This window comes from Amblyraja radiata, unplaced genomic scaffold (genome assembly GCF_010909765.2).
Source record: "Amblyraja radiata isolate CabotCenter1 unplaced genomic scaffold, sAmbRad1.1.pri S43, whole genome shotgun sequence".
Taxonomy (NCBI): domain Eukaryota; kingdom Metazoa; phylum Chordata; class Chondrichthyes; order Rajiformes; family Rajidae; genus Amblyraja; species Amblyraja radiata.
Window position 1 is genome coordinate 480719 of NW_022630150.1, and position 20178 is coordinate 500896.

The following is a 20178-nucleotide window of genomic DNA, read 5'->3' on the forward strand; positions in this document are numbered from 1 at the left end:
GTGCTGTTTTATTTAAATGATAATTTGTAAATCCAGATTGTGTGTTGTCAGATTATTTAGCTGCAGGGAATTTGGTGGGTGAAGTGCTGGGGTTTTAAGGAAAGGAGAATTGCAATATTGGATGCTGTGTTTCTCACTTTCAATGGCATATGTGCCATTGGGAGGAAATGGCTGGATAGCAGTTAGAAAAACAAAGATCTTGCGTTTATAATAAAGTCTTGCATATCACTGTTATGGAAGAAGAAGAAAAAGGCGCAACGTGCTGGAGTAATTCAGCAGGTTAGGCAGCATCTCTGGAGAACGTGAATAGGTGACGTTTTGGGTCCGACCCTTTCTTCAAGGACCCCGACCCAAGACATCACCTCTCCATTTTTCCCCAGAGATGCTGTCAGTCACTCCAGCACTTTGTGTCTTTTTGTTAGGTAAACCAGCATCTGCAGTTCCTGCTTCATTTTTAGAGAATCTTGAGGTCAATTAAATACTTTCTAAGGGGATAGAAAGAAAGGGTGGTCAAAAGGGCTTTTGGCACATTGGCCATCATCAGTCAAAGAGTATTGAGTATAGAAATTAGGAGGTCATGTCGCAGTTATATAAGATATTGGTGAGGCCACATTTAGAGTACCGTGTCAGTTCTGGGCACCACATTATAGGAAAGATGTTATCAAGCTGGAAAGGGTACAGAGAAGATTTACAAGGATGTTGCCAGGATTCTAGGGTCTGAGCTACAGGGAGAGGTTGAGCAGGCCAGGACTCCATTAATTGGAGCACAGGAGGATGAGGGGTGATCTTATGGAGGTATATAAAATCATGATTGGAATACACCAGGTTGATGCACAGTCTCTTGCCCAGAGTAGGTGAATTGAGGACCAGAGGACATCGGTTTAAGGTGAATGGGAAAAAGATTTACTAGGAATCTGAGGGGTAACATTTTCACACAAAGGGTGGTGTGTGTATGGAACAAGCTGCCAGAGGAGGTAGTTGAGGCTGAGACTATCCCAACTTTTAAACAATTAGACAGGTACGTGGATAGGACAGGTTTAGAGGAATATGGGCCAAACACAGGCAGGTGGGACGAGTATAGTCGGTTGGGCTGAAGGGCCTGTTTCCATTCTGTATGACTCAATAAGTGCAGAAACTGTTTCAACACACTAATCAATTTGTGTTGGCCTCTAATGTGATATTGATCATTCCCCTCATTCATGTGGAGTGAGGTATACACATTGATCAGGGCACCATGGGTAAACCCACGACCTGCTGAGTTTCTCCTACTGATTGTTGGTCGTTTTAAATTCACTGCTATTCTTTGGAATACAGGCAGGAACTTTGTCATCTACAGATGTGAGGAGTGTGTTGATATCTGACAGTGCAAATGCAAGCCATATTATGAATCATTCCCTCACACTGTGATTATTATTGACTGTTTAGCTCAGCAGAAAGCTAAATCCTTTGTAATTTTAACGGGGAAGTCACATACTGTTTGCTTTCTTTAATCAGGATCTAATACCATTACTGTAGATTCAAATTTAATGAGCTGTGTTGATTATGAGGTGTTATCTTATTAAATGAGGTCCAGAAATATTCAGTTCTGCAATTGCGTGCTTTGCCAATTCTTCATTGCAGCTGTTGGAGTTTAAAAGTTGCTGATTTAGAGTTGGTTACAATGTGCAGAGCAATTAGTCTATGGTGGACATCAGCATGTGAGTTAATGTGGATTCAACACCACTGACATTAGATAAATGTAGAATTCACTTGCAGGATAGTCATTAAGATGAACATAACAGGGAAATGCTTTTTCTGTTTTCTCATGGATCTGAGAGTCACTGTCAGCCTTGGTATTTGAAGCACATCTAATAATAATAATAAATTTTATTTATGGGCGCCTTTCAAGAGTCTCAAGGACACCTTACAAAAATTTAGCAAGTAGAGGAAAAACATGTAAGCGGAATGAAATAAATAGTAGAGACATGACTAGTACACAAATTAAAGACAGAATTCAATTCAAAACACAATATGAGGCAATTCAAACACAGACGAAAAGGGAGGGGGACGTGGGGCTAAGGATAGGCAGAGGTGAAGAGATGGGTCTTGAGGCGGGACTGGAAGATGGTGAGGGACACGGAATTGCGGATCAGTTGGGGGAGGGAGTTCCAGAGCCTGGGAGCTGCCCTGGAGAAGGCTCCGTCCCCAAAACTGCGGAGGTTGGATTTGTGGATGGAGAGGAGACCGGCTGATGTGGATCTGAGGGACCGTGAGGGTTGGTAGGGGGAGAGGAGGTCAGTGAGATATGGGGGGGCCAGATGGTGGAGGTCTTTGTAGGTGAGGACCAGGATTTTGTAGGTGATCCGGTGGGAGATGGGAAGCCAGTGAAGTTGTTTGAGGACTGGAGTGATGTGATGCCAGGATTTGGTGTGGGTGATGAGTCGGGCGGCTGCGTTCTGGACCAGTTGGTGTCGGTTGATGTAGGTGGAGCTGATGCCAAGGAGAAGTGAGTTGCAGTAGTCCAGTCGGGAGGAGATGAAGGCATGGATGAGTCTTTCAGCAGCGGGAGGTGTGAGAGAGGGTCTGATTTTGGCGATGTTGCAGAGGTGAAAGAAGGAGGTTTTAATGACAGGGCGGATGTGAGGCTCAAGGGAGAGGGTGGAATCAAAGATCACGTCAAGGTTGCGGGCCTGGGGAGATGGGGAGACAGTGGTGCTGTCGATGGTGAGAGTGGGGTTATTGATTTTGCTGAGTGTGGATTTGGAGCCTATGAGGAGGAATTCTGTTTTATCGCTGTTGAGTTTGAGGAAGTTATGTTGCATCCAGGTTTTTGTAATTACATCTGTAATTGCAATCTGGTGATAAGCCCTATTTTTGAGCTGTTGCTGTGCTTGTTTTGGTATTTGCACCCAACAATGTGCTTGTTTCATCGTGCAGATGGAACGCGGAGGATCCGACCGTTTAGAAGACCAGTGAGGAGGACAGTTTTTGCCCCTTGCATTTGAAGCTTGTTGTAGAGTTGCAACCAGCTAGTTACATAAGTTCTGGGAGCAGAATTAGGCCTAAATAGGCCATTATGTCTACTCCGCCATTCAATCATGGCTGATCTATCTTTCCCTCTCATCCCCATTCTCCTGCCTTCTCCCCATAACCCCTGGCACCCTTACTAATCAACCTGTCAACCCCTGCCGTTAAAATATACATTAACGGCCACCACAACCACCTGTGTCAATTAATTCCACAGATTCACCACCTTCTAGTCAAAGAAATTCTTCCTCGTCTCCTTTCTAAAGGTACGTCCTTTTATTCTGAGACTATGGACTCGGGTCCTAGACTCTCCCATTAGTGGAAATATCCTCTCCACATTCACTCTATCCAGGCCTTTCACTCGGGCACGTGCCGTGAGTAGCTACTCAGGGTAGGCAGTCAGTCGGCTTATTAAAAAAATCTTAAACCACGCATGCGCAGATTGTTCTCTCCATAAGCTGTCAGTCGACTTTTATAAAGTCTTCAAAAGACATATCTCTTAATAAAGTACTGTATTTCCTGGCAATGAAGAAGCACCCCCCATTTTGAGTTGCTAAATTTTGAAAGAAGGCTGGCAGGACATAGAATTTCTCACGCTCAAATTTAAAAAAAATAATAATAAATGATCACATTGAAGGGTGGTGCTGGCACGAAGGGCCAAATGGCCTACTCCTGCACATATTGTCTATTGAAGTGAAGAATGTCCCAACATGATACCTGCAAGATAGAGCTTATCATTCGAAGTACTTATAAAATGGTGTTTTAACTGAGCCTTTTTATTAATCCTGTGCAGAGGAACTTTTCAATGTCTGTGAACAGCTCGGCAGTGATGAGGTTGATGGGGCGGGGAGGAACAGCCCCACCAGCAGGGGTAGTCAGAGGCCGAGGTGGTGCCAGGGGCCGAGGTAAGTCACTAAAACAGTTTCTACAAACTATAAACTCTTGCAGAATGAAGCAAATTAGGAAACTTGGTACCCAAGTTCAGGAATAGTCCTCAACACCCATCATTCAATAAGTTTATCCATACACCTGATGTGAAAAAAAAAGTATGATATCTAAATGTGAGAGATGGTAGAATCTGAGATGCAGGAGTTGGGTTTCCCAGCGCATAATTTGCTAAAGGCTTGTTAACAGATTTTACAAGTGATTGGGGAAAAGTCGGTAATGTTATTCCTCGAGGAATTGAATCCAAAGACGTTCTTGCCATAGAGGGAGTACAGAGAAGGTTCACCAGACTGATTCCTGGGATGTCAGGACTTTCATATGAAGAAAGACTGGATAGACTCGGCTTGTACTCGCTAGAATTTAGAAGATTGAGGGGAGATCTTATAGAAACTTACAAACATTTTAAGGGGTTGGACAGGCTAGATGCAGGAAGATTGTTCCCGATGTTATCGACGTCCAGGACAAGGAGTCACAGTTTAAGGATAAGGGGGAAATCCTTTAGGACCGAGAAAAACATTTTTCACACAGAGAGTGGTGAATCTCTGGAATTCTCTGCCACAGAAGGTAGTTGAGGCCAGTTCATTGGCTATATTTAAGAGGGAGTTAGATGTGACCCTTGTGGCTAAAGGGATCAGGGGGTATGGAGAGAAGGCAGGTACAGGATACTGAGTTGGATGATCAGCCATGATCATATTGAATGGCGGTACAGGCTCGAAGGGCCGAATGGCCTCTACTCCTGCACCTATTGTCTATATTTCTATCCTTCGTCATATAGGACATGGATGAAACTACATCTAGTGTATTCTGTACAGTATTGGTCTTGTTATTTAAGAAATATTACGAAAGATATAAATGCACTGGAAGCAGTTCCGAGTGGTTTTATTGGGCTGATGTCTCAAATGGGCAGGTAGACCTATGAGGAAATGTTGGTCAGGTTGGGCTTGCGTGATGCAGCATGCTGAAGGGTTTGACAGGGTGCAAATGGAGAAGATGTTTTCTCTTGTGGAAAACTAAAATTAGAGGTCACTGCTTAAAAATAAATGATTTAAAGCAAGGCAAAATATTTGCTGAGAATTGAGTCTTTGGAACTTTCTTCAAAGGGCAGTGAAAGCAATATTTTTAAGGCAAAAATAAAGAATTCAGGATGAAAGGCGAGCAGTAGAGTTGAGCTTGCAATCAAAGCAGCCATAATCTTAATGGCAGCACTGGCTTAAAGTGTTGAAAGGCCTACTTCTAAATTGTTTATTTGTATACATATTTGTGTTTTCCAAAAGCAGTTTTTTGTTTTCCACAAGCTATAATTACTGAATGGACCAATTAGCTTTAAATCAGAGATTCAGATTGTTAGTCATAGGTACAGTGATGCAGTGTGAAATGATGGTATATCCAGTTACAAATTATTCCATTGTTTTGTTTTAATTGTTTTTAGTAATAATTGCTTTTAAAATAATAATAAACTAAACTTCATGATACGTTATTATTATTATTATTATTATTATTATTATTATTAACTAAAATAATAAAAAACGAAACTAGCGTCAATTCCCGGATGGCGGGTCTGTCATATGTTGAGAGAATGGAGCGGCTGGGCTTGTACACACTGGAATTTAGAAGGATGAGAGGGAATCTTATTGAAACATATAAGATTATTTTGGGATTGGACACGCTAGAGGCAGGAAACATGTTCCCGATGTTGGGGGAGTCCAGAACCAGGGGGCCACAGTTTAAGAATAAGGGGTAGGCCATTTAGAACGGAGAAGAGGAAATACTTTTTCACCCAGAGAGTTGTGAATCTGTGGAATTCTCTGCCTCAGAAGGCAGTGGAGGCCAATTCTTTGGATGCTTTCAAGAGAGAGTTAGATAGAGCTCTTAAAGGCAGCGGAATCGAGGGATATGGGGAGAAGGCAGGAGCGGAGGACTGAGTATGGATGATCAGCCATGATCACAGTGAAAGGTGGTGCTGGCTCGAAGGGCCAAATGGCCTACTCCTGCACCTATTGTCTATAGCATGGGGCTTGGAATTCTGTTTGGTTTATCGTTCAGTCGATTGAGAAGCAGAATGTCTTTTTGTTGTAGTCATGTAGAGGCATAACACGACTTTAGAAGACCCGTTGGAGTCTCCTACTCAAGATAGTAAAGTATCTTTTTTCATTTGTGAATGAATGTGGACACATGGTGTTCGATGTCTCAGCATTCCCCACTTTGCATATGCTCCTTATACAGGCCGAGGAAGAGGGGAAAGCGGTTTTTACCAAAGAAGTTTTGAAGATGGAGAAGGGGGGTTTGGCCGTGGAGCTCGTGAAATGCTGCGAAGCCAGAGCTGGGAGGAAAGGTAAGTTTCGAAGGTACTGTTTACGATTTGTGGATTAGACCTTTTATGACTAATCTCTGGGTAAGGTCCTATTCTGTACATTCTTGGCTGGCTTGAAGAAGATAAGAAAAATTGTGCTTGGTCATTAACACATGCACTTAAGTGAAAACCTCCCGCTTTTCAGTTTGTGGGATCTGCGCGTTGCTGGCCAGATCAGCATTTATTGCCTATCCCTCCGTGCCTTTGAGCATGTGGTGGGTCACTGTCATGACCTGTGCCAGCCCTCCTGACTAATCAAAATCTTTCCTGCATCCCCAGCTTCTTGTCAAGGACAAGGAAGTACAAGGACATACCTTTAGAATAGAGATGAGGAGGAATTTCTTTACCAGAGGGTGGTGAATCTAGAATTCATTGCCACAAATGGCGGTGGGGGTCAAGTCATTGTGTATTTTTATAACGGAGATTAATAGGCTCTTAATTAGTTACATAGATACATAGAAAATAGGTGCAGGAGTAGGCCATTCGGCCCTTCGAGCCTGCACCGCCATTCAATATGATCATGGCTGATCATCCAACTCAGTATCCCGTACCTACCTTCTCTCCATACCCCCTGATCCCTTTAGCCACAAGGGCCACATCTAACTCCCTCTTAAATATAGCCAATGAACTGGCCTCAACTACCTTCTGTGGCAGAGAGTTCCAGAGATTCACCACTCTCTGTGTGAAAAATGATTTTCTCACCTCGGTCTTAAAGGATTTCTCCTCTATCCTTAAGCTGTGACCCCTTGTCCTGGACTTCCCCAACATCGGGAACAATCTTCCTGCATCTAGCCTGTCCAACCCCTTAAGAATTTTGTAAGTTTCTATAAGATCCCCCCTCAATCTTCTAAATTCTAGCGAGTACAAGCCGAGTCTATCCAGTCTTTCTTCATATGAAAGTCCTGACATCCCAAGAATCAGTCTGGTTGAGTGGACATGGAGAGGATATTTTCAACAGTGGGGGATTCTAGGACCATAGAGCTCATCCTCAGAATAATCGGACAAAACTTTATAATTAATAGGTTTTTGATTAGTTGAGTGAACATGGGGTGAGGATGTTTTCAACCGTGGAGAAATCTACAACTAGAGAGCACAGCCTCGGAATAACAGGACAAAACTTATAGAATGGAGATGAGGAGGAATATATTCAGCCACAGGGTGGTGAATATATGGTATTCATTGCCACACGTGCCTGTGGAGGCCGTCATTGTGTATTTTTAGAGCAGAGATTAATAGGTTCTTGATTGGTAAGAGCTTCAAAGGCTACGAGGAGAATGGAGTTGAGAGGGAAAACATAGATCAGCCATGATCGAATGGCGGAGCAGCCTCAATGGGCCGAATGGCCAAACTCTGCCGTATGCCTTATCAATTTATGTTAGTGGTGTTAAATAAGAAATGGTGATCATATGAAGTGGATGCATCCTTGAACTTTGGAATATAAATGTGAAGGTATAATCTCCTGTTAATATTTTCTATCTTAAATGAGTTCCTGCTGCGACAATGATTTTAACAAGGCTGCAGCCATGGTTACCGTAAGATGATTGTGGGTCTTTCATGTGCAGCCTTGATGGCAGTGTTGATTTCCTAGTGGTGTTAGGTTTTCAGACCAGCTGTGAAGAAGGAATGAAAGATGTGCCTGCGATGATAGTGTATGATTAGGAGGGGGTCATTAATTGCACACGATGGGAAAGTCATCATTGTGAATAGAAGTTGTCAATGTAACCTTGGTGTATTGTGTTGGCAATGTAACCAAAGTAACCTTGGTGCTTTGCTTCAGTCGTCGTTTTCATCTGTGTATTGTACCTATGCTGACTGATAGTGCAGGAATTAAGCCTGCTGGATAGCTTGATTACTGTCATTCTTGTAATGGCCCTGTCCCACTTAGGAAACCTGAACGGAAACCTCTGGAGACTTTGCGCCCCACCCAAGGTTTCTGTGCGTTCCCGGAGGTTGCAGGTGGTTGCCGGAGGTAGTGGAAACAGTTACGGAGACTGACAAAAACCTCCGGGAACCGCACAGAAACCTTGGGTGGGGCGCAAAGTCTCCCGAGGTTTCCGTTCAGGTTTCCTAAGTGGGACAGGGGCATAACTTTCTGGGTGTGTGCCCCATTACACGTCTGCCTTCAACTTTAGAGCTGAACATTTGAACAGTTTCGAGGTAAACTGCAGTGTTGTCTTGCTATTACACCTGCGGTGTTGACATGGCTGCAGCATTTCAGCTTGTGGTCTCGATAGTAGTTCTGTAGATGTGGATGCCAGTGGCTTGACAGAACTGGTTTCATTGAAAGTCGTCAAGAATTGCTGGCTGTTTTGTCCAGGATATTCTTAATGTGCTGTGAAGTTGTCAGCCTGAACCTGAATCTTCTGCAAGTTCTATGTTGCAGAAGATGCGAGGATTACTGATGAACGAAGAGTGTTGCTCGAATATTGTCCATTTGACCAACTGGGGTTGCTATACTTGAATGAAATACTGAAATGCTCCCTGGGAAAACCACTCCTTCCTTATCCTGTGTAGTTTCTTTGACTTGTGGCGGTAGCACGATTAATCGAAGGACTGCAGGATGTAGATTTTCAGATGTGATCTTAGGCTGTGCAATATAACATAATAGACCATAGAAGGAACAGGGCAGTGCGGTGGTAGAGTTTCTGCCTTGCAGCGCCAGAGACCCGGGTTCGATCTTGACTACTGGTGCTGTCTGTATGGAGTTTATACATGCTCCCTACGACTGTGTTTACAATACAATACAATACAATTTATTTGTTGTCATTTGAACCTCATTGAGGTTCAATCGAAATTTGGTTTCTGCAGTCATACACACAAGAAAAAGAACCAAGACACAACACAATTTACACAAACATCCATCACAGCGCATCTCCTCCTCGCTGTGATGGAAGGCAAAGTCTTATCTCTCCCATGCACTCCTCATTCCTCCCGATGTCAGAGTCAAAGCCCCTGGCGGGCGATGGTAAATAAGTCCCGTGGCAATTAAAGCCGCGCCGGGCGATGCAAGGCCACGCTCCGGGCCTTGGTGTTGGAGCCCCCGGCGGGCGCTAACAAGTCCCGCGGCAATTTGAAGCCGCGCCGGGCAATGATGTAAGGCCCCGCTCCAGGTAATTTTCAACCCTGCAACTCTGGCAGGAGAAGTCGCACGTTTTCTCCACGTGCTCCAATTTCTCCCACATGCCAAAGACGTGCAGGTTTGTAAGTTAATTGGCTTCTGTAAATTGTCCCTAGCGTGTAGGATAGAGCAAGTGTATGGATGATCGCTGGTCGATGTGGACTCGGTGAGCCAATGGGCTTTTTCCACGCTGTATCTAAACTAAAGGAAGTGTGATGAAAAAATTCACTAAATACATCTCTAGTCAAGGGATGAAAAGTTTAAAAAAAAATGTAATTGAGAGCGAAGGTATAGGATGCAAAGCTATAAAACTAGTGCCATGTGGTATAAATAAAACTCTAGAAGTCAGTTATTTGGGTTCAGTATATCATATTCATTGTTTGGAGTCCTATTTCAAGGACGGTTGCATTGCTGTGAGCGTGGTGTAGAAATTCTCTGTCATGATACGAGGGCTATGCGGGTTTATTTCTAGGAGAGCTTAAAAACTGGAGATGATCCTTTCTTGAAGCTTGGTAGCCAATCAAAAATTATTCATTCATTGAAGGTGGGCTTTGCTAACTTTCATAGTTAATCCCCAAACTACCCTCCACTTTCTCCTGTTTAGAGTACATGTTTTCTAACCTGTGGTTCCTTCTTTCAGGGCTGACAGAAGATTTGAGAAGCCTGGCCGTAGAGAAGGAGGTATGATTCAAAGTTCTGGGGACGATTGTGGTCAATTTTTAAAATGCTGTTGTAGTAATACAGTGATGATTAGAAGTTAATGCTAACTTTTGTTCAACTGTCTTTTGGGAAAACTAATAGTATGAGCGCAATACTCTATTTGAGTGAGCTAATCAGGCAACTTATTCCCTTGGGAAGAATGCAAACACTGACAATATTTATCTTTTTAATTTTTTTAAATAATTTTATTTATTAGAAGTAGTGTACATCACAATAATATAAGCCAAAAATAACATAATACCTTTCTTGTACCACTTCATATTTTATACTTTAAAAAGAAGAAAAGTAAAGAGAGTGAAATAGGATAGTAAGTGTGTGAAAGAGTGATCAAAAGAGACCCTTAGACACGAAAAATGCAAAAAAGAGTTAAGAAGTAAAGAAAAAGAGAAAAAGAAAACAGAAGATATATTAAAAGTAAAAAAAAGAGATATACCAACTTCGTATTTTTCCCCACCCCTCACCAGGTCCTGAAACCATTTATTTTCAGAATTCTGTTGCACCTTATACTTGTCTTGTTCTCCAACTTCTCCTTCCTTGTCTCCTCTTTTCCTCAAGTGGTGTTTGAAGAAGTGGCCCCAACAACGCGCAAGCAGGATTTTTCTCGTTCCGACAGTGAGAACTGGCGAGCCATCCGTGAGGAGCAGAACGGCGAAGATGATGATGGAGGCTGGAGAACAGCTGGCGTACGAAGAGAAGGTGACCGGTGGCGACCCCCAAGCCCAGGTAACTCAGCAAAAAGTTTATGTCCACTTATGCAATGGCCTAAAAAAAACACCATTGGCCCATTGAAGGGGCAATGAAGGAGGTGGGGTGCGGGAGGCTCGGTTTTCTATTGCTCAGAACTTTGAGTGAAAATAAAGTGCTAGAAATTGTGAAAGTCTGGATAAAAATGGACAGTAAGTAAGTAGTAAGTAAGTTTTATTTATATAGCACGTTTTAAGTCAACTCGCATTGACACCAAAGTGCTTTACATAAAATAGATAATAAGTTTCCATACAAACCAGAGGAAATGTTAAAAAAAAATAAAGAAAATGGACACAACACATTATAGAGTTCAACACAAACGTCCCCCCCACAGCAGAATCAAAAGTTTGCACAGTGGGGAAAGGCACCAGAAAGTTAAGTCCTCTTCCTCTGTGAAACACCCGAGGACAGGACAGGTTTGGAGGGATATGGACTAGTGCAGCTGGGGCATGTTGGCCGGTGTGGGCAAGTTGGTCCGAAGAGCCTGTTTCCACTCCATCACTCTTAAAAATGCTCAATGCACCTGCAAGGAGGAGGTGGGGGGGGGTGTCCATTTAAAATTTAAAGACAGAGCTTTGCATTATTCTCTAGTTCTAATGCACAGAAAGAAAGGTGGCAGAGAACAAGACAGAAGGCAGGAGAGATTAATGGGAAGCAGGATAATGCAAGGTTATCTTAAGAGATGAAAGCTGAACAAGCGAAAATGGCAGGCTGATAGTCCGGAATTGTTGAAAGCAAATGTCTACATCTTGGTGGCTTGTTTTTCTCTCACCCACCCCCTGCACTCTTGTCTATCTTGTCTAGATGTAGACCACTTTCTAAATCTTTTCGTTTCGTGGTATAGTGGCCTCCTCCTGCACCTATTTTCTATGTTTCTATGGGGCTAGTGGAGTCAATGAATATGGGGAGAAACATAGAAAATAGGTGCAGGAGTAGGCCATTCGGCCCTTCGAGCCTGCACCGCCATTCAATATGATCATGGCTGATCATCCAACTCAGTATCCTGTACCTGCCTTCTCTCCATATCCCCTGATACCTTTAGCCACAAGGGCCACATCTAACTCCCTCTTAAATATAGCCAATGAACTGGCCTCAACTACCTTCTGTGGCAGAGAATTCCACAGATTCACCACTCTCTGTGTGAAAAATGTTTTCCTCATCTCGGTCCTAAAAGATTTCCCCCTTATCCTTAAACTGCGACCCCTTGTTCTGGACTTCCCCAACATCGGGAATAATCTTCCTGCATCTAGCCTGTCCAACCCCTTAAGAATTTTGTACGTTTCTATAAGAACCCCCCTCAATCTTCTAAATTGATGACAATATTGGAGAAGGCAGGCACGGGTTACTGATAGGGGATGATCAGCCATGATCACAATGAATGGCTGTGCTGGCTCGAAGGGCCGAATGGCCTCCTCCTGCACCTATTTTCTATGTTTCTATATGAGCAGTTGGGTCCTTGTAAAGCACTTGATTGTTTAAAAACAATTAGAATTGAACAGATTAACATTTAAAAAAATGATAATTAACATTTTTTTTAAATGGATTATTTTCTTGCAACATATTTAAAATATTCTTGTTTAATATTTTTTTATTTGAGTAATTTATCTTCCATTGCAGATGGATGAACAATTTTCTCAGAATTGTGAGTCTTAAGAATTTCTTAAGCCGAAAGCTGTAGAGGCTGAATCCTAGGTTGAATTCTAAGCTGTGTTCATTTTTTTTTATTAGGAAGGGAATCGAGGGTTCAGGGAATAGTGCAAGGAAGTTGAATCAGCTATGTTCCTTTTGAATAGGCTTCAGGTGCCAAATGTCTTATCCCAGTCCCTATTTCTTATCTTATTGCCCTTTGGCATTTTAAAGCTTTGCCCGTAATCAGTTGGTTCTCAATCCTGCTCCTGAACTGACTTGGACTCTCATATTTCACAGCAGATGTGCAAATGTTTATGACTTTGATTTCAGTTTCTGAATGTGGGCAGTATTGATCAGATATGCCAGCGATTTAAAGTAAAGCCAGCCCAACAAGTCTGGAAGAATGCAATGTGACCAGTTAAGGAATGATAAACAGTAAGGGAAATCGGCTATTAAACTTTGGAAAAATTCATGTTCGAGAAGGAACTGCAGACGCTAGAAAATTGAAGGTAGACAAAAATGCTGGAGAAACTCAGCGGTTGAGGCAGCATTTATGGAGCGAAGGAAATGGGCAACATTTCGGGTCGCGACCCTTCTTCAGTCTGAAGAAGGGTCTCGACCCTAAACGTCGCCTATTTTCTTCGCTTCATAGATGCTGCCTCACACGCTGAGTTTCTCCAGCATTTTTGTCTACCTTGGAAAAATTCATGTTCACAGGCCGAGAGGTGAGTGAGTGGTTGGGGATAGGTTAGAAGAATGGAAGTGGTACTGGCATGTTTAACTAGGAATTTTAGTAGGTGTAGTTGGTGCAAATACCACGTGATAATTTGAAGTTGATGTAAACCAATAATAAGGAAATACGCAAAGATACTTGCAGAATGCAGAAGTGTTAAGTTTAAAAATACTTGGAATGCTAATACAAATGAGAAAAGCATACGCTTAAAGGTAAAAGAGATTGCAAGAATTTAAAATAACTTGAGATACAGCATGGCAACAGGCACTTCGGCCCACCGAGTCCCTGCTGACCACCTGTTCACACGAGTTCTGTTATCCCACTTTTGCATCTACTCACTACAACTCTAGACGCAGTTTACAGAGGCCAATTAGCCTGTAAACCCGCACGTGTTTGGGATGTGGGAGGATACCCACGTGGTCACAGGGAAGCTCCACGTGCAAACTCCACACTGACAGCAGCCGAGGTCAGGATGGAACACGGGTCCCTAGAGCTGTGAGGCAGCAGCTCTACCGGATGCTTCACTGTGTCTCCCTCTCCGACTTCTACAAAGGAGATGAGATTAGTGAAGGTGTGGAAGTAGCTAATAGCTAAATTAAATTAGTTGTACACTTATGAACATGGCTTGTTACAGAGCCAATCCAGGAAAAACTCAGCATATAAAATTGGCAATTATTAGTGTAGGAGGCTTGGTGCTTAAATGAGGCTGAATTGAATGGCAGCGTGGGTGGAATAGGATTTATCTGCAGGTTGAGGAGACGAAGCGAGTGTTCTTGTCTGTGGAGGTTGTGGATGCGGTGAGGGGAATGCGTGCTGCATTCGAATGGCAAGTCAGCTTTTATGGAAACTAGTCCACAAAGTTGTGTTTATAGCTCATGAAATACTCAAATTGAGGGGCAATTTGTCCATGGATTTACAAAACAGTGACCAGATTACAGAGGACATTAATATTCTTAACAAGTAACAAGTAGAATGGATAAGGGAGAGCCAGTGGATGTTGTGTATTTGGACTTTCAAAAAGCCTTTGACAAGGTCCCACACGAGATTAGTGTGCAAAATTAGAGCACTTGGTATTGGCGGTAGGGTATTGTCATGGATAGAGAACTGGTTGGCAGACAGGAAGCAAAGAGTAGGAATTAACGGGCCCTTTTCAGAATGGCAGGCTGTGACTAGTGGGGTACCGCAAAGCTCAGTTGGGACCCCAGTTATTTGCAATATATATTAACGATTTAGACGAAGGAAATCAATGTAACATCTCCATGTTTGACACAAAGCTGGGTGGCAGTGTGAGCTGAGAGGAGGATGCTATGAGGCTGCAGGGTGACTTGGATAGGTTGGGTGAGTGGGCAGATGCATAGCTGATGCAGTATAATATGGATAAATGTGAGGTTATCCACTTTGGTGACAAGAACAAGAAGGAAGATTATTATCTGAATGGTGTCAGATTAGGAAAAGGAGAGGTGCAACGAGGACTGGGTGTCCTTGTACATCAGTCAATGAAAGTGAACATGCAGGTACAGCAGGCAGTGAAGAAAGCCAATCGTTGCGAGAGGATTTGCTGGCCTTCGTTGCGAGAGGATTTGAGTTTAGGAGCAAGGAGCTCCTGCAGTTGTACTGGGCCCTGGTGAGACCACACCTGTAGTATTGTGTGCCGTTTTGGTCTCCTAATTTGAGGAAGGACATTATTGCTATTGACAGGGTGCAGGGTAGGTTCACCAGGTTAATTCCCAGGATGGCGGGACTGACATATGATGAAAGAATGGGTCAACTGGGCTTGTACTCACTGGAATTTAGAAGGATGAGAGGGAATCTTCGAGAAACATATAAAATTCTTAAGGGATTGGACAAACTAGATGCAGGAAAAATGGTCACCAAAAAGAGTCCAGAACCAGGGATCACAGTTTAAGGATAAAGGGTAGGCCATTTAGGACTGAGATGAGGAAAAACTTTTTCACCCAGTTGCGAATCTATGGAATTATCTACCACAGAAAGCAGTGGAGGCCAATTCACTGATGTTTTCAAGAGAGAATTAGATTTAGCTCTTAGGGCTAAAGGAATCAAGGGATGTGGGGGAAAAAGCAGGAACGGTGTACTAATTTTGGATGATTGAATGGCGGCGCTGGCTCGATGGGCCGTATTGCCTACTCCTGCACCTATTTTTTATGTTTCTTAAAGGCATTCATGGAATGTATACTTGGCTGACATTATTTTTGATGAGATGCCCAATGAAAACATATGGAGGAGAAAATCACCATGTATTTTTCCATCAACATGCAGAAATAAAACATGATTGATTGGGAAGCAGGGTCCCTTAAGATACATATACGAGTTAAAAGTAGGTTAAAGTCCTTTTTGCTATTTATTTATTTATGACTCTATGTGAAATTAGTTCAGGTAGCCACTTTCAGTATTTGATAGACTCGGACCAGTACTAGCATAACTTGACGTTTGGTTTGAAATATTATCTTGAGATTATGTACAGGTATAAAATGTGGGCAAAATTCACCATGATAAAGTGCTTGCTGGTTGACTTGAATATTACACTGGAACACAAATTAAAAACACAGGTAGGTATGTGGTCCCTTGAGTCTAATCTGTCATTCAGCAAGATCAAGGTCCATCCTATGCCTCAAGTACATTTCACTGAGTCCTGATTCCAAAATCGCTTGGTGTCTCAGCGTCAACTAATATGTTCAGCATCTGAGCATCCATTGATCTTGCATTGGTGAAGAGGCAGCTATAACCTCTATCTAGCTCACTCTGTTCCTGCCTTGATGTTAGTGACACAATGGCAGAGGAGGTTTAGTCTATCTCTGTATTTAGAGCACTGCATTTATTTCCATGCTTTCACTGATGCTCTTGCCATGAACATGGAATTTTCACCCTGATCCCCCCTGCTATTGATTTTAAGACTCTCCTCAAAATCCAACTCTTTGATCACGTTTTAGTAATTTCAAATTTCTTTAGGTGACTGTCAGAATGATCCCATGAGCCGTGGAAGTTTTCACCATGTTAATGGTCTAATAATAAATGTAAAGTGTCTTGTACTTGCTATTCCAACACTGGGAATGTTTCATGAGGCAATACAGAAGGTAGTATATTTGGTTTCATACCTGCTGTTCTGTCGTTCGAAGCTGACACTCCATGTCACTCCAGTCAATCGTTTTTTTAAATTTTTTAATAAAGCAATATTGCCATTCTGAGCAATTTGTATCTATGTTTGATTGACACTAAATTCTGAGTAACTCGGGGGTCAGGCAGCATCCCTGGAGAAAATGGACAAAGGTGGAAAAAAAGGTGATGTTTTGGTTCAGGACTCTTCGTCAGATTATTGTATCTAGTTTGCTGGGCTTACATGGTGGAGGCAGTTAAAGAGGCACACGAGTCCAGTCAATTTTGTGTCAGCTCTGGCAGGGAGAAGAATTTTAAGCCTCCTCTTGGTTTTGGTTGTGAAGTGTTTGTTGGTCTCCTGTGCCTTGTGCGATGTGATGGTTGTAACTCCCGTCTGTTATTGCAGATGGTCCTCGCTCCGCAGGCTGGAGGGACCATGTTGATCAGCAGCGGCGGCGGCGCTTTGACTTTGACTTTCGGGACCGAGATGAGGAGCGTTCATACAGGAGGGGCAGGACGGGCAGTGGCAGCTACGAAGATGAGAAGGATAATTTGCCCGAATGGTGCCTGGAAGATGCAGAAGAGGAAATGGGAACGTTTGATTCATCTGGGGCTTTTATGTCATTGAAGGTGAGGAGTCATTGTTCTGAAGTAAGATGGGCTACAGAATAGAAGATGTAGTTTTGTGTTGAACCAAGGAACTGCAGATACTGATTTACAAAATAAAGACAGTGCTGTGGTAATTCAGTGGGGCAAGTAGTATCTCTAGAGAACATGGATAGGTGATCTTGTCCTTGAGACTCTTGAAAGGCGCCCATAAATAAAATGTATTATTATCTTTCGGGTCTGAAGAAGGGTCCAAACCTGAAAGGTCACCTATCCATGTTCTTCAACTACCTGCTGAGTAATGCCCTTGTCCCACTTAGGAAACCTGAACGGAAACCTCTGGAGACTTTGTGCCCCACCCAAGGTTTCCGTGCGGTTGCAGGTGGTTGCCGGAGGTTGCAGGTAGGGAGACTGACAAAAACCTCCGGGAACCGCACGGAAACCTTGGGTGGGGCACAAAGACTCCAGAGGCTTCCGTTCAGGTTTCCTAAGTGGGACAGGGGCATTAGTTCAACGCTTTGCCTTTTTAATCATTTTGTGTATGTGTTGTAGTAATAATCTTTTCTAAACACAATCTTGACTTTCCAATAATGACTTAGCCTACCTACCTGGAGATGCATGGACACGTGGCTATGTGGTCTATGCAATCAGTGTAATGAAATACTTAGAAACACAAATGCTGGAGTAACTCAGCGGGACAGGCAGCATCACTGGGTGACGTTTCGGGTCGAGACACTTCTGCGGACATTTACTCATGGTCATTCAACTCTTCAGTCCTGGTTTTTTTTTTTACCCTAACATTCATTAATTGGTTTAAACAGAAAGGTTCCAAGGAGCCAATTCCCGAAGAGCAGGAGCTGGAGTTCAGAGGAGTGGATGAATTGGACGAGCGGCCAGAAAACGAATACGATATGGAATATTATAAGGAATCTGATAGGACGGAAAATGGTGAAACAGGTAACTTTTTTTTTAACCTCATTTAATCTCCGTGCCATTCATGTCTTCGAACACTGCCAACCTGTTCGGTGGTGCGTTAGTTTTGCATATATCATACAAACATTAACAAATGAATTGAAAATAAAATAAAATGTGAGTTATTGGAAATAACTCATGATCTAAAATGCCAGAGATACTGGGGTCAGACCGCATCTGTAGACCAGTACTTTACAATGTGTTTCTACAATTATGGCTCTAGGGTTTAAAGGGTGTTTTCTTCTACTATTTTTAAATGTTCTGACTCTAAAGACGGTGAATTTCCTCCACGTGCATGAGTACACAGGAATGCATCCTTGGGAGACGGGAGGAGAATTGCAAATGCGTAGTATCACGGTCATCCAGTCATAGTCATGCAGCACGGAAACAGGCCCTTCGACCCAACTTGCCGATGCCGAGCAAGGTGCCCTATCTACACGCGTCCCACTTGCCTGCATTTGGCCCATATTCCTCCAAACCTTTCCTACCCATGTACTTGTCCAAATGCCTTTTATTTATTTATTTTATTATAATTATTTATTTCGAACAGAATAAAAGAATAAAAAGCAAGTGTGAAACAGCATACAAAAAACAAAACACAAATATTTATAAAGTGTCATAAACAATATCTATAAATAAATGAAATCTGTGTCTGAAAAGGAGCAGGAAGAAGCCAAAGCTTATTAATTCCCACCCCTTATTCAACTGCTTGTAATTATCATACAAATTTAGCAGCTATATGTACACCATATGTACACCAGCCACTACATGTACACCAAATTATTTACATTTGAACACTAATCAAATATTTACAAAGCCATACAAAAAAGAAAAAGAAAAGAAAAAACCCTCATATACTATACAGTATCTTATTCATATTTACAACCCATCACTCTATAATCACCCTTCCCAATACAATCAGTATAACAAATATCCCACTCACAATCACCTATCCTCATCCCAATATCCTTTTAAACAAGTGTTTTTGTACATATTTTTTAAAGGAACTATGCTTGTGCTAAGTTTTATCTCCTTTTAAATGTTATAAACATTTGAGGGTGGATCTTATGCCCCCAAGTGAAAATAAGATGGAGAATAGAAAATGGGACTCCAGTAGGAAAATAGACATGCAAGTGCTGAATACCAGAGACTTCTTGACATGCGTGAACAATTTATAATGTACTCAATGATAATTTGCTGGATTTTCATGATATAAATAGCTCTGAGGTTATATGTTGGCAGTACTAGGTTTCCTGCTGCGCCTGGTTGCTGATCATGCCTTTAAGTGCATCTCCATTCCTTGTATATTTTGAATTCTGTTAATGACCCCTTACTGACCACCCCATTTATAGTCTGCAGTTCTAGGAGGACAGTAAAAAAAAGTGTCAATTGGTAAGTTCCTTACCCAAAAGTCTAAATCATCAGTCTGAAGAAGGGTCCAGACCCAAAACATATCCTATCCTTGTTCTCCTGAGATGCTGCCTGACCTGCTGAGTTACTCCAGCACTCTTGTCTCTTCAGTCAAGAAGAGAACATACAAATTCCACACAGACAGCAAAGGTACACGAAAATGCTGGAGAACTCAGCGGGTGCAGCAGCATCTATGGAGCGAAGGAGAAAGGCAACATTTCGGACCGAAACCCTTCTTCAGACACAGACAGCACCCGGGTCAGTGTTGAACCTGGGTCACTGGCGCTGTGAGGCAGCAACTCTACCGCTGCACCACTGTACCGCCTTAACAATCATGAGCTGCCCCTGGTCACTTTATAAATTAAATGTGTGATTGGAAGCAGTAGTTTTAAGTTGTTTCTTTAGTGTTTTGTACCCGAATAACCTTGCTGTCCGACATAGACAGAACAGATCTGCTAACCGAAGCATACAACGGCAAGACCTCACCATCGTGTTCGTCATCCTCTCCGTCGGAGTCCCAGCCACAGGAGGTGTTCCTTCCGGTACCTGAAGAATGTGAGGCTGTGCTACATCGAGCTGAAGCAGAGCTGACAGATTCTGTGTCAGACGCCCAAGGACACAACAAACTTGTAGATGGTACGGAAATCTCATAATTGTCTCCTGTTAATCACTCATGTGAACCATTGTGGAAATCTGAGGAATTATGCAATTATAATCGGAACCCATCCATGTGAGTCTCAGTAATTACTATAAGGGGAATAGGATAAGGGGAAAATCTTTTAGGACCGAGATGAGGAAAACATTTTTTACACAGAGAGTGGTGAATCTGTGGAA

At 42.6% G+C, this 20178-nt stretch overlaps 1 protein-coding gene across 12 annotated transcripts in view; it reads left to right on the forward strand.

Annotated features, from left to right (window-relative positions):
* Window positions 1–20178, forward strand: part of gigyf1 (GRB10 interacting GYF protein 1) — a 112900-nt gene that overhangs the window by 46182 nt on the left and 46540 nt on the right. For 11 of the 12 annotated variants that reach the window (XR_004410756.1, XR_004410757.1, XM_033016328.1 and 8 more), the window contains exons 8-14: window positions 3800–3911; window positions 6175–6283; window positions 10060–10100; window positions 10695–10862; window positions 16763–16986; window positions 17784–17919; window positions 19786–19980. Coding sequence is in view for 10 of the 12 variants with exons in the window: in XM_033016328.1 (XP_032872219.1) it covers window positions 3800–3911; window positions 6175–6283; window positions 10060–10100; window positions 10695–10862; window positions 16763–16986; window positions 17784–17919; window positions 19786–19980 (985 nt within the window). In the remaining 2 variants the exon portion in view is untranslated. The remainder of the gene's footprint in view (window positions 1–3799; window positions 3912–6174; window positions 6284–10059; window positions 10101–10694; window positions 10863–16762; window positions 16987–17783; window positions 17920–19785; window positions 19981–20178) is intronic. The other variant, XM_033016326.1, reaches the window with a different exon arrangement.